This window comes from Balaenoptera acutorostrata, chromosome 5, assembly GCF_949987535.1.
Source record: "Balaenoptera acutorostrata chromosome 5, mBalAcu1.1, whole genome shotgun sequence".
In the NCBI taxonomy this organism is placed as follows: domain Eukaryota; kingdom Metazoa; phylum Chordata; class Mammalia; order Artiodactyla; family Balaenopteridae; genus Balaenoptera; species Balaenoptera acutorostrata.
Window position 1 is genome coordinate 22,929,399 of NC_080068.1, and position 13,013 is coordinate 22,942,411.

General features: G+C 59.4%; 1 protein-coding gene across 2 annotated transcripts in view; it reads left to right on the top strand.

The window, feature by feature from the left end:
* Positions 1 to 234: 234 nt before the first annotated feature.
* WFS1 (wolframin ER transmembrane glycoprotein) overlaps positions 235 to 13,013 on the top strand; it is a 28,235-nt gene continuing 15,456 nt past the window's right edge. For both annotated transcript variants that reach the window (XM_057547081.1, XM_007172928.2), the window contains exons 1-2: positions 235 to 394; positions 7,002 to 7,234. In XM_057547081.1, coding sequence (XP_057403064.1) covers positions 7,003 to 7,234 — 232 coding nt within the window. In that variant the 5' untranslated portion in view covers positions 235 to 394; position 7,002. The remainder of the gene's footprint in view (positions 395 to 7,001; positions 7,235 to 13,013) is intronic.

Sequence of the window (13,013 nt, forward strand, 5' to 3'; positions counted from 1 at the left end):
GGAAACTTTCGCTGTGGGCGGGTCCGACCCGCCCACCCGGCGACCTCGTCTCTGGAGGCCCTGTGGGCCGGTGGGCAGCTGTCAGGCGAGGCGCTCTGTGATTGGCGGAGGCGAGCAGTGATTGGCAGGCACGCCGGCCGCTCAGCGGGCCGAGTCGGCGCCGCGTCCTCCTGACCGCGTCGAGAGTGGAGGACAGCCTGCGGCCCCGCCCCCGGCCCCGCCCCTCCCCTCGCTGTGGGCAGAGCTCTCCCGCTGCCACCGTAACCGGCGCCGCCCGCTCGGTCGCGGTTGCTTCCCTTTGGACCTGGTCCGTCCAGCTCCTCTCGAGCAACTTTACAGCGAGCTCTGAAGCCCAAGGGCGTCGCAGCGCCGCGTGAGGCCTACTCGCGGGCCGGTAAGTACTTCACGGCTAGGGGCGGTCGCAGGGGGGGCTGGTAAGAGAACCGGGAGCACCCGGAGTTGCAGCCCGCCTCGGCCTCAGTTTCCCCATCTGAGCGGACGGGCGGCTGGTACTAGTGTCCCCTGCAAGCTCCCCAGAAGTTGGAGGGCCGGGGTCCCGCCTTCTCCGCGACGCTCACGGCAACCCCTGCCCGGGCCTCGATCGCGTCTTCCTTCCGGGGTGCACGCCCCCTGGTCCCCAGTCCGGGCACCCCGGGCATCGCGGGGCACCGCGCGCTCCGAGCACCGTCACGCCCGCGAGCCTGGCTTAGAAACCCCACTCCCGGCGGGAAAACCAGCCTCAGAGGCAGGCGGCTCGTGGCGCTGGGGACCCGGTGAGTGGAAGGGGGCGCGCCTGCCCTGCGTCCCACAGCACCTGTGCCGAGTTGCCCAGTCATGGTCCTTCCTCCGCGGCCGTCGGCGGGCTTTCTGGGACCCCGGGCCGCCCTCAGTGCCCCCGGGGCCGCTGGAAGGCGCCTGGGCCTCCTCATAGGGGCTGCTGGGTGTGTGTGTGTGTGTGTGTGTGTGTGTGTGCCCGCGCTGGGGGTTCATTCCCCAAGCGGGCACCTTAGGGGCTGCTGAGTGTGTGTGTGTGTGTGTGTGTGTGTGTGTGTGTGTGTGTGTGTGTGTGCCCGCGCTGGGGGTTCATTCCCCAAGCGGCACCTTAGGGGCTGCTGAGTGTGTGTGTGTGTGTGTGTGTGTGTGTGTGTGTGTGCCCGCGCTGGGGGTTCATTCCCCAAGCGGGCACCTTAGGGGCTGCTGAGTGTGTGTGTGTGTGTGTGTGTGTGTGTGTGTGTGCCCGCGCTGGGGGTTCATTCCCCAAGCGGGCACCTTAGGGGCTGCTGAGTGTGTGTGTGTGTGTGTGTGTGTGTGTGTGCCCGCGCTGGGGGTTCACTCCCCAAGCGGCTACGTGCCCTCCTGAGGGGGCAGATTCTGAGGCTGAAGCCCCCACTGCCCACTTAGAATCTGTGTGGCAGTTACTCTCCCCCTGGGGCTCCTCCTCAGTAAGGCATGGTGAGGGGCAGTGGCAGCCCCTGGGCCCTGGCTGGTGTGAACCTGGCCCTCAGGAACATCAATTTCTGTTTTGATAGATGGAAACTTTCTGGGGAATCTGACTTTTGGGTGTGGTGGAGCTGGGCCCTCTCACACCATTTGTTGTAGTGGATGTTAAGAAATTCTGAGGAACTAACCTTTGTACAGTATTTGGCCCTCCCAGTAGTCTTAGGGGTAGGAATTATATATCCCTATTTGACCCATGAGGAAGTTAAGACCCCACAGGTGCTCACGCAGAGCCTGGTGGGAGACCTCTGCCCCTGGGCAGGCGCTGAGAACCGTGCCTGCCTCTCCTCACCTTGGACAGTGACCCCTGGCACTTGGCCCATTTGTAAAGGGCTTTCCCTTCCGCTGGGATGCATCACTGAGGGAACGATGCCCTGGGTACCCAGTGTGCTGGCTGCCCGCCCTCACTGCAGCCTCAGCGAGGAAGCCACGCCAACAGAAACCCAGAGGCCATACTCTCCACTGCCCGTTCTGTCCGCTCTGTCTCCAGGGGGCTGTGATTCTCACTGGAGCCCCTTGGCATCTGACCAGGGATTCAGAAGAACGTTCCTTTATATACTTGCTCCCCCAGCAAATGGACCTTTGACTGGACACAGGAAAGGTTGCTGGGAGACCACATCTCATCTTCTTTCCCAGGATGGAAGGGTATGTGGAGGACTCCCCACTCAGGCCTCCCCTGCCCCTCCCAGGCCAGGGCTGGACAGGCCTTTGGGGCTGGTCACAGAGGGGAACCTAGTTCAGTCCCTGACCCCCAGAATGCCTGTGCTGTGGGACAGAGACCAAATCCTGGTCCACGGTTGCGGTGGTAAGAATTGTGATAGCGAGCTTGCTCTATGCTTCGTGTGGCTCCCTCCCCTCTCCCAGGTCCCCTCCTCAGCAAGTGGCACCAACACCATGGCCCCAGGGCACAAATCAGGCCCCATTCTGCTCCCCCCTGCCCACGTTCAGTTGGTGGTGCTTCTGTTTCTCCTGGCCCAGGAGCGCACTCAGATGCCTGCCCTAGGCCAGGCCTGCTCACTTTCCCTGGAAGACCACCCAGCTCCCTCCCTGGTCTCCCTGGCCAGTCCCCATACAGCCCTGATGGTTCTTTAACTGCCACTGCCCTGCAGCACCAGCCTGCATTTCCTTCTGCCCTAGGCTCAACCCCACACTAAGCCTGGCACTTGTTCAGGCCCTCGGGACCTGCCCCAGGTTCCTGGCTGCCCGCTCAGCCTCTTTTCTCCTTCCTGTGCGCCCTCCCCAGAGTCACTTCCGCACCTTCCCAGCCATGTTGCCTTTAAGCCATGTCCGCTGCCTTTTCTCCTGGGCAGTCCCCCTCTGAAATGCCCACACACCTCCATTCCTCCCTCCCTTCACCCTTGCCTGGCTCATGTCTGCTTGTCCTAAAGCTTTAGTCAAGGCCACTCATCCTGCCCCTTTTCCACCGCTGAGTGTGGCCCCCTTCTGTGCTTGCAGCCCCCAAGAGCTCCCTCCTTGTGGTTGTCAGTTTGGGTGTCATCCTTCCCATCTGGACTGAGTTCTCCAAGGCAGGCCCTATAGGATCCTCTCTGGGGCCCGGGAGGCCCAAGTTGGGGCCCGGCACAGGATCGGCCCACAGTCCCTGCCCGCTGACCCACCCCGGCCAGGCGAGGAGCATTTCCAGCTTGATTCCCCCTTAGTCCTGGGAACTTGGCACATTGGGTAGAGCCGGAATGTTCCTTGGGTTAGCCCTTAATACTCTGGGGCAAAAATAGGTACCTCCAAGGGCTATGTGCCCTTGTCTTGAGGAGCAGCCCTGTGCCAGGCTGCTGGGCTATCCAGGCCAGAGCAGACATCCCAGACCCTGGGAACCCCTGGGCCCTCTCCCTTCAGGCTCAGTCACAGACGGGTTTTAGAATAACATTTTGTGGTAATTCCAAAAACCTTGCACGTTCATTATAGAAAATTAGGGAAGTAAATTTAGAAAAAGAATAAAATAAAACTACCTGTAGTCTCTTCACCCAGACATAGTATAACCATTTTGGGGGCATTTTCTTGCATCTTTTTGTGCAGATGAAGTTTGTTTTCATCCTAAATAGACTCAGGGCAGTAGCTCATGCTGCTTTAAATCCTGCTTAACAGCGTCATACAAACATTTCCTTATCTTTAAACATTTTTATACAGGTTGTGGTTAACAGCTATATAGTGTAGCACCATCTGGAGGGGCTGTGAGTTTCACACCTGCCCTCTCTGGACGGTGCTGGAAAGTACAGCTGTGATGGACACCAGAGAGGTGCCCTGTAAGAGCAAAGGCGTGGAGGTCCACAGTGGCACGTGGATGTGGAGGAGCAGCAAGTGGGGTGAATGTGAAACCGTGGGCATCCCTGGTTTTTCCCCTGGTCTGGGATCCTGATGGTGGAGGCTCTGCTCAGAGGGTGTGTGAACATCTTTAAGGCTTCCCATGGGGGCTTGTTTCAGAGGTCGGGGTGGCCCCCCTGGGGGGAGAGCAGAGTGGGGCCGGCCTGAGCAAGGGTTAGAGAGCTTGGGCTGAAGTCCACGTGAGATCATTCTCCACGTGTCAGTAGATGCACGATCCTAGCAGCCCTCGCAGGGGGTGGCAGCCCCTCAGCCGAGCTCCGTGATGCTGGCATTTTGTGTTTTGATGGGATAAAAATACGCCTGGGTGCTCATGTGGAAAGAATGCCGGCCACTCTAGTTTTCTGGATCTTACACAGTGACAGGTTCCAAGCCATTGCTCCGGTCATGGGGCGGCAGTGTGGGTTGACTGCCCCACTCGTAGGCATCGGAGGAGTCTTGGAGCTGGGGTGGAGCGGCACGCTGGTGCTCTCATTCCACAGTCAGGGGTCTGGATTCGGGATTCTGGGGCCAGGCTGGAGGGAGGGACCCGCTTGCGATCACACAGTGAGATGGGGCAGGCTCTTCCCCAGCCGGGCTCCTTCCCCCAGGCCAGGCTGCCTCGGGTGTATCTTGCAAGGCAAGCAGGCGGGTATTCTGAGTGGATGAGATGTAGCCCCTGCCTTCGGGGCCCCCAGTGTCACAGGAAAGAAGACAGAAAAGAAAGCACCAGACACCACGCGGGTCCCTCCACCGGGAGATCACCTGTGATCCTCCCTGTGACCCATTCATGGCGATGGATCATTTCGTTTGTTTTAAAATAGCAAGGTCTTTGATTCAAAAAGGGTTTGGCCAACTCTCAGGGAACCTGAAAATTAATCCTCCTTTATTCATCCATTCTCACTAACCAGAGATTTTACTTTAAACAGTATTATTTTGACTGTAATGTGACATGCATACTACTTAGCCCAACAGGCCAGCCAGAACCTGTGTTTTCCTGAAATTCCAGGTCGGACGTGGCCCCATGTGGTTTGTCTCGGGCCAGCCAGTGACCTGCGCAACTGGGTTCTGTCTGCTAAATCACCGGCTGACTTTCCCCGCCCACAGCTGGCCACGTGCCCATTGGGTCTGCTTGTGCAGCCAGATGATGAATTTCACAAAAGTTGCCTCTTTGTTTGGTTCCGGGAAGCCTGGTGTTTGGAAATAGCACCAAGCACTGTGTTGGTTTCCAAGCAGATCCATGTGGCTTGACATGCTTTTGGTTTGCAGCCAGGGGGATGTTTTAAAATAAGGGCTCAGTCCCTCTGAGGGAGGAATGTCCAGATTGAAATCTCCAGGGTTCTTTGGCGGACAGAGATCTGATCTCTGGGACCCATCTCTCGTAGGAATGGAGCGGACGTGGTTGTGTAGTCCCGGGGAAGTGGCGTGTGGCGCCTGGGGCCCCCTCCGACTCTTGCTGTGTCAGCAGTCTGCAGACACGTGTCAGGCACCCACTCTGGCAGGCTCGGGGCAGGCTCAGAGCTTGGAGCTGGGCACTGGGGATGCCTGGGAACCTGGCCCCTTGGGGTCTCTGGTCTCATGTAGTCCTCACAGTGTCCCCAAGTGTAAGACGATTGTCCCCATTTACAGTTGAGGAAGCTGAGGTGCAGAGAGGGACGTGGCCTGCTCAGGACCACAGAGCTGGTGGACACAGCCAAGGGGGCGACAGCTACCACGGGTTAGTTTGGGGGCCAGATTCCTCATTGCCGGGCTTTCCCTGCTCTGTGCTCATTTCCTCATCTCAGTGAAGAGGATGGATGTGGCCTTGAGCCTGTGGTGAGGGTCATGGGATCCTTGGGGATCCCCCGCCCAGTGCACGTGGTCCCAGCTTCTTCCGGGTCTGTGTCTGATCCTGGTTCCCTGGCTGGGGAACTCCTAGAGCTCTCAGCCCCGCCGTCTGGGGCTCATGGTTGCCCTTAATTGTGTCAGTGGTGGTTTTTGCTGTTTTGCTAAATGGCATTATTGACTAATGGAGCCCTTTCCCCTGTTGTAGACTCTCTGTGCTCGCCAGTCTGTTCCAGTCATCTGTTCTGACACACCAGCTTCAGGGTTTCCGTCACTCCACACCTAGTATGTGTTCATATCTGGTGCATTCAAGTTCCCTGATATTTGTTCTGTGGTTCAGGCCTAGCGTGGAGGGCTTGGGAGTCGGGCAGGTCTGACTACATCCTGGCTCCAGGGGCTGTGTTCCCCCCTTCTCTTCCCCTTCCCATTTCGCTCCCCCCCTCCCCTCCCTTCCCTCCTCCCCTCGCCCTCCCTATCCCTCCTCTTCCCCTTCCCCTCTCCTCACGTTTATTTAACTTTCACTCTGTGCCAGTGTATTCATTTCCTAGGGCTCATGTAAGAAATTTACAGAAACTTGGTGGCTTTAAACAATAGAAATTTATTGTCTCATAGTTCTGGAGGCAGAAGTCCGCGATCAGGACGTCGGCAGGGTTGGTTGCTCCTGGGGGCTCTGAGGGAGAGTCCTCCTCGCCTCTCCTGGCTTCGGGTGTTGCTGGCGATCCTTGGCATCCCTGGGCGTGCAGCTGCATCTGTCTGATCTCCGCCTCCTCCTTCACGTGGTGCCCTCCTCTCTGTGTCTGTGTGTTTCCCTCTTCTTATAAGGATACCAGTCACTGGATTAGAGCCCACCCTAAGTCAGGATGATCTCATGTCAAGGTCCGTGATTGCATCTGCAAGGACCCCTTCTTCCAAACAAGGTCTCCTTCACAGATTTTGGGTGGACGTACTTGGAGGCCAGCTTTCATCCCAGCACAGCCAGGCACTGTGCCCGGGGCTCCGTGTGGACCATCTCACTGAATCCTCACAACATTCTACATCCCCACTTCTCAGATGAGCACACCCGAGGTCCCGTGGCTCATGCCTGGTGAGGCAGGGACTCAAGGCCTTGAGACTTAGGGCCCGGCTCATGCCTGCTGTGGGACTTGCCAAGCCAGCCGGCCTTGAGTGTTTCCTCCCTCGATTTCCTGCCCTGTAAAATGGGAGTGTCTTACGGGGGCTGTTGTGAGGTTGAATGAGATCACATAGAATGCTGGGCAGCCCCCACCCTGTTTCCCTTTTCCGTCCCCTCTCTTTACCAGAACTAGAGGCCAGAGCAGACTGGGCTTGGCTGGCCTCATGTGTCTGACCCTCCGCTTTTCTCGCTGCAGAATGGCCTCTGGTGCCCGTCCTCCGAGCCCCTCTGGCCCACAGTCTTCACCGCTGCCACAGCCCCAGGCCCGCTCACGGCTCAATGCCACCACCTCGGTGGAGCAGGAGAAGAGCGGGGCGCCCCGAGCTCCCGGACCCCAGGTTGGACCTGGACCAGATGTGAGAGACACTGCTGCCCCGGCTGGGCCCCAGGCCTCGCATGCCAGGAGCCAAGAAAGGGTGGATGGAACAGGTAAGGGGGTGGGGCCTGGGAAGCGGGACTGTCCTCCCCTGGGGCTGTTCTAGAAGCAGGGCGAGCACCCGGGTCCTGGCATGTGGTCTAGACCCCCCTTGCGAGGTTCCTCCTGCAGGGCATCCCCTGTGGTCGGGGGCCCACCTGCTCTGCCCAGGGCCCCTCGACTCTCACCTCGCAGCGGGCTTTGCTCCTAAGTTCACAAACTTGGGCTGCAGCAGACTTCACATTCCCTTATTTTATTTATAATCAAATGCACCAGCTCCCACCTGCTCAGGGCCCCCACCAGGCACGGTACGGGGGGAGGTGGGAGGAGGAAGTCTTCCCCACCTGGCTGGTCCCGCCCAGCACTCGCGGCAGCCCGTGTTGTTCCCTCTCCACCGTGGCCACTGCTCGGGGCCATGCAGTCAGGCAGCTCTGCCTGGTCTGTGGGCCCCATGTGGCCACTCCCCTTGGGGACGGCTGCCAGCCTGGAATATGCCTGGGCCCAGGCCCAGGTCCCCGCTGCCCTCTGGACCACCATCCTCCGTCCCCAGGCCAGGCTGCCAAGGGCTGCCCCTCCCCCCCAGTCCACTCCTGGGCCTCCTCAGGTTTCCACTCTGTCCCAGGGGAAGAGATGAGACAGCGTGGGGACCCGGGTGCGACGGGACAGCTGGTTGTGGTGCTGGCAGCCTAGCTGCCACTGGGAGAGGGACACCAGGGTTTGGTCCGTCCTCTGTCCACCTGCTGCTCTCTGAGCACGGCCCTTTGCTGGCCCTGAGTGGCCATCGGCAGCACAGGTGAGTCAGGCCTGCCCCCTGCCTCCGAGGAGTCCACGGTCTCGTGGGGAGCATAGAGGTGGCCCTGGCCCTGGCGCTGGGGAGGTGGGGACCTGCTCTGTGGGAAGAGATGACGCCCGAGCAAGAGTGAGCTTGGGGAGAGAGGGCACAGCACGGGCAAGGGCCAGAGGGAAGAAAAGGCCTCGCCTGGGCTGGGCTTGGGGTAGAGAGAGCCCCGGACCTCCCAGGTGACGGGGTGGCAGCAAGGAAGGAAGGCTCAGATTGGTGATGCCCTCGCGTCTGGCCTGCGATTTGAGCTACACCAGGAGTGAGCGGGGGGCAGGACCAGGCAACGGGCTGTAACAGGAGCCTTGTGTGAGAGGCTCCTCTGTGCTTTCGGGGCTGTTGTAGGGAAAAACCCCCAAGTCTACTGTGAGTTCCAAGAAAGGGAGGATCCCTGGGCCTCTGGCGGTGATATTTGGCGAAAACGTAGTTGGTGTCGGTGTCACTTTTTCTAATAATCCACCCGGTGCTTCTCAGTGCGTCTGTCTTATTCTCACAGCGACCAACCCTGCGAAGTAGGGACCTTGGCTCCGATTACAGGGGTGGCGATCAGAACGGAGCCCGCTGGGGACATCGGGTCTAAAAACCCTGTGGGTGGTGAAAGCCCTGTGACTTCTTTCCGTGGATCACCGCCCTCTCCTCCCTGCTTACCGAGACCATCCCACGTTCTCCTAATCTGCCTCCGCCTTCCCTGTTCCCCCACCTCCCCTTTGCCACATGGGAACCTCTGCCCAGAATATGCCATCGCCATCTCCACCTGTTGAAATCCTACCCAGCTCTCAAGGCACTGTCGCCTCTTAGACTTTCTGACCTCCTCCCACAGCAAGAAAGACGTGTGCTGTCGTAACCGGACTCACACACCCGTGTGCCTGCACGCACACACGCACATGTCCAGTGGGAACGGAAATTTCCAAAACCATGCTTGTCCTTAGTGTGTGTGTTGCTGTCTGATAGTCTCCATTCTGTTGCTTTTATTTAAAAACAAATGCTGCTTGTGGGCAGTTAAATTGGTTCCGTGACCTTGTGGGCCGAAGTCTGTAGTTTGAAAAACGCTCTGTGGTTTGGTGCCAGTGCTAGTCTCCCGTGCACCCCAGCCGGGACTCTGGAGTACGTTTGTCCACGTGAGCTGTTTATTTACTGAGTGTCGGGGCCGTGAGGTGGTGCAGGAAGGGCCGAGATGGCAGAGGTGGGACGCTTGGCTGGGCTGGTGGCCTTGAGCTGTGTGCCCTTGAGGGAGCTGGGAGGCCTCGCTGAGCCTGTCTCTGTATCTGTAAAGTGGGCGCAGTCATACCGGCCATGTGGAGTCCACGTGCTGGGACCCTGCGCTCTGAGCGTGGCGCACGGGACGAGGTGCTGAGTCAAGGCCCCTCGTCCCTTAGGTGCCTGCCTGGTGGCGCGGAGAGGGTCCGTGCCTGGAGCTCGATGTGCTTCGTGGATGTCATCAAGCCTCCTGCCCCCCGAGCCCGTCCCGCTTCCTATTCAGGCTTCTCCTGGGGTGTCGCCTCGCGTGTCGGGGCAGCCTTCCAGTTTCACGGCCCCACTCAGTCCCTCTTGGGCGACCGGTCTCAATGCCAGCTCCAGGCTCTGTGTGTCTGGGTGTAGGGGCTTCACGCGTGCGTCGGATTCTTCTCTCCCCCAGGAGGCTGTTGTGCTGCAAGCTGTGCGTGCGTGCGTGTGCGTGCGTGTGCATGTGTGCGCACGTGCTTCCTTGTGTCCTGCACGAGGCAGGACGCCGTGACTCTCTCGGCCCCCGCTGCTCCAGGTGCCCTGTATGAGTTAGGGAAGTCCCAGGCGCCACCCCGCCCTTCTCCAGCTCGCCCAGCCTTGCCGTTTCGTTTTCCCCCTTGAGAAGCCAGCTGCCTGAGGTGAGCACCCCCAGCTCAGCACTGCCCCCGCCCCATGCAGGGGCCCCAGACCCGTGGTGGGGAGCATCTGCCATGTGCACCGCGGACCTGGGGGCTTTAGGTGACCCCTTACGGTAGCTCGAGAGGGAGGCTCCGTTCTTGTCCCCATCTAGAGATGAGGAAACTGAGCCATCAACTTGCCAAAGCGGCCAGTTCTGAGTAATGGGCGCAGGGGTGATCCCAGTCTCCTGTCCCACGCTGCCCCCATGCCCAGCGGAGCTGCAGGGACCTCCGAGCTCTGGGTGCAGAGGGCCTGAGCTCTGCAGCTCCATCACGCTGGACTAGTGCCTGATTGTCCCCAGAAACGCGGCCCACTGGGCTCTTCTGATCTCCACATCTCCTTCACAGATCACTGCGTTCTCTGCTTCGTCTCCAAGGCCTCTGGGCAGGCCAGGGCCTGATCCGGAATCTCGGTCCAGCCACAAACACCCAACGGCTGCGGGGCCAGGAGACCGGGGCTGGGAACGCGCTTGGTTTCAATCTGGGTGAAGCAAAACAGCCTCAGAGGATGGACCAAGTCAAGACTGCCAGTTTCAGATAAGAAGAGTCAGGAAACAGATGTGGTCTCTGTGTGGCTTCTGACCCCGAGGGGAGGGGTGGGGAGTACTGAGCAAGTGCTGGGCCAGTTGGCACCCTCGGGGTCCCGGCCTGCCACATCTGGGCCCTGCCGCGTCACTTTTCTCTGTGGCGTCACTGTCACTGAATTGGACACAGCAGGAAGCGTTCACCCCAGTGTTGACCGGGGGCCTGCTCAGCGGGTGCAGGAGACAGTGGGCAAGGCAGGCAGGGCCCGCCGCCAGGAGGGAGGGTAAGTGAAGAGGGGCGTGCAGGGCACAAAGGGCTCCCAGGCTGATGGCTCTGGGCAGGGGTTGGACGCAGGGTCAAGAGGTCGGCCAGCTGAGTGGGGTCTCAAATGGTCGGGATAAGGAGAATGGGTGTTTTGGGGAACGTTAGAGGGTTTAAACCAGAGGAGCGGCATGACCTCTGTTACGTGGAGATGACCTGCGGGAGCCGAGGCCGGCAGGCAGGCACGTGGCAGGTGGAGAGGCCCCAGGAAGCTGGACTGACTCCAGGTGTCTGGCTGGAGCTGCCAGGTGGGTGCAGGGCGTGGGCGGGGCAGTTTCCCAGCGGGGTTCAGGGCGGGACGGCGGGATGGGAAGGTCAGGAGACGATGTGGTGCGGGAGCGGACGTGGAGCTCCAAGCCCCTGCTGTTCTGGGGACAAGCCACAGCCACAAACGACTCGCTTTCTCCTTGTCCGGTCAAGGTGCTGGCTATTGATGATTTAGGGAGTTTTGTACCTGCATTATTTTATCCTGACCCTGAATGGAGTCCTGGTCTGTCTGGTTGCCAGGCCATCACTCTGACCCCCTCACTCTAGGATGACCTGTCGTGAGGACAGATGGCAGGGGCGGTGAGGCTGTCTCCGGCCTGGTGGCTTCCTGGGACCTTTGGAAACTTGGCAGCATGCCCTTCATCCCTTACCTTTAACCTCCCCTTTGCATTCCAAGTCTTGAGTGTCGCCTCTTCCAGGAAGCCCTGCCATCAGGATTGATGATGCCTGGCACCTCCACCGCCCCCCTGAGCCTGTGCTGTTGGAATGTGGTTGCCCTCGTCTGGCCCCTGGGTGGGTAGGGAGGGCGGGGGTCCTGTCTCCTTCAGCTCAGTGCCCTTGGCTCCTGGAGCTCAGACTGGCCTGGGGCCAATGCTCAGTAAACGTCTGCTGGGTGAGTGATGAGGGGTGAGGTCCATGACCCCTGCTTGGGCCTGTGGGAAGCTCAGACCTCCTGCCCGGGAGCCCCGCCTTGGAGCTTAGCCGGCCCCTGGAAAAGAGGGGGTCGCAGGGATTGTCCTTCCTGTGTGTTCATGAGAACCAGAGTCAGCATCATGAAGGCTGCTGGGACACCCCCTGGTGCAAGGTGACCCAGCCGCCCACAGCGATGAGGAGGACACGTGGGATGCCCTTGGGTTCTTACCACCTTTCCCTTCACCGCAGCCCATGTGGTGGGTGTCAGGAGAGGACCAGGGACTCGAAGGTCCAAGGCCTTAGGGAGCCTAAGGCCTTGCCCAGGGCCAGCGAGTGAGGCAGCGGAAGGGCAGCAGCCCCTAGAGACAGGGGTACGGCGTCACAGTTCCTGTGTGTTTCAGATCGTGCTCTTCTTTTAAGAGCCTTTGGCGTGCATTCAACTATTTAAACAATGTGCTCCAGCAACTCTAGATCTCAGCAGTTGTGGAAAATGGAAGCCGGCTTCTCTCTTGCTCTCAGCCGTCTCTGGGGAGCTGGCAGAGCCCTCGGGACTTCTGGGAAGGGACGCCTGAGGCTCCCCAGCCCACGGCCCTGGGGTGGGTGAGGAGTGGGAGCATGACTTGCTCACCCCCCACCTTCGTCTGTTTCTACTCAGAACCTGCTCAGATCAGGGAGGTGAGCTTGGCAGTTCAGTCTCCAGGCCAGGCGTGTGCCGTGTTCCAGGCCCTGTGCAAGGATTTGGGGAGACAGAGATGAAAGCTTGAGACCATTCCCTTGTCGGTCCCCTGTCCATCCCTCCATCTGTTCAGTATTTGCTGAGCTGTGTCTGACACTGGGGGACGGAGATGGGTCAGACCTGCAGGACACAGATCATCTCCGTAAAGGCTGGTGGGACCGTGAGAGACGCAGGAAAATGGAGATGGGCTGTGCTGGGGGGAGGGGACAGCATCCTGGGGACTCTTCTCCCATTTCATGACAAAATGAGCATCATTTACTAATGCGGTGTGGTGGATACAAGTCTCTCAAATGCGTGGGATCCGCAGGAGATAAATAGTATGAAGGAGGGGGTGTGCTGGTCCTCTGTGGATCCTCGCAGATGTGAGGAGACTACCCAGGGCCATGCAGCTCTGCTATTGTTTTGTGACTGATAGAAAGACTTTCAAAAATGAGCTAGAGTCGGGACACTCTCGGTTGCCGGTGATGTTGAAACCCGATGTAAATTAACATAAGCAAAAAAAAAAAAAAAACAGGGTATGGGGCTTCCCTGGTGGCGCAGTGGTTAAGAATCCGCCTGCCGATTCAGGGGAC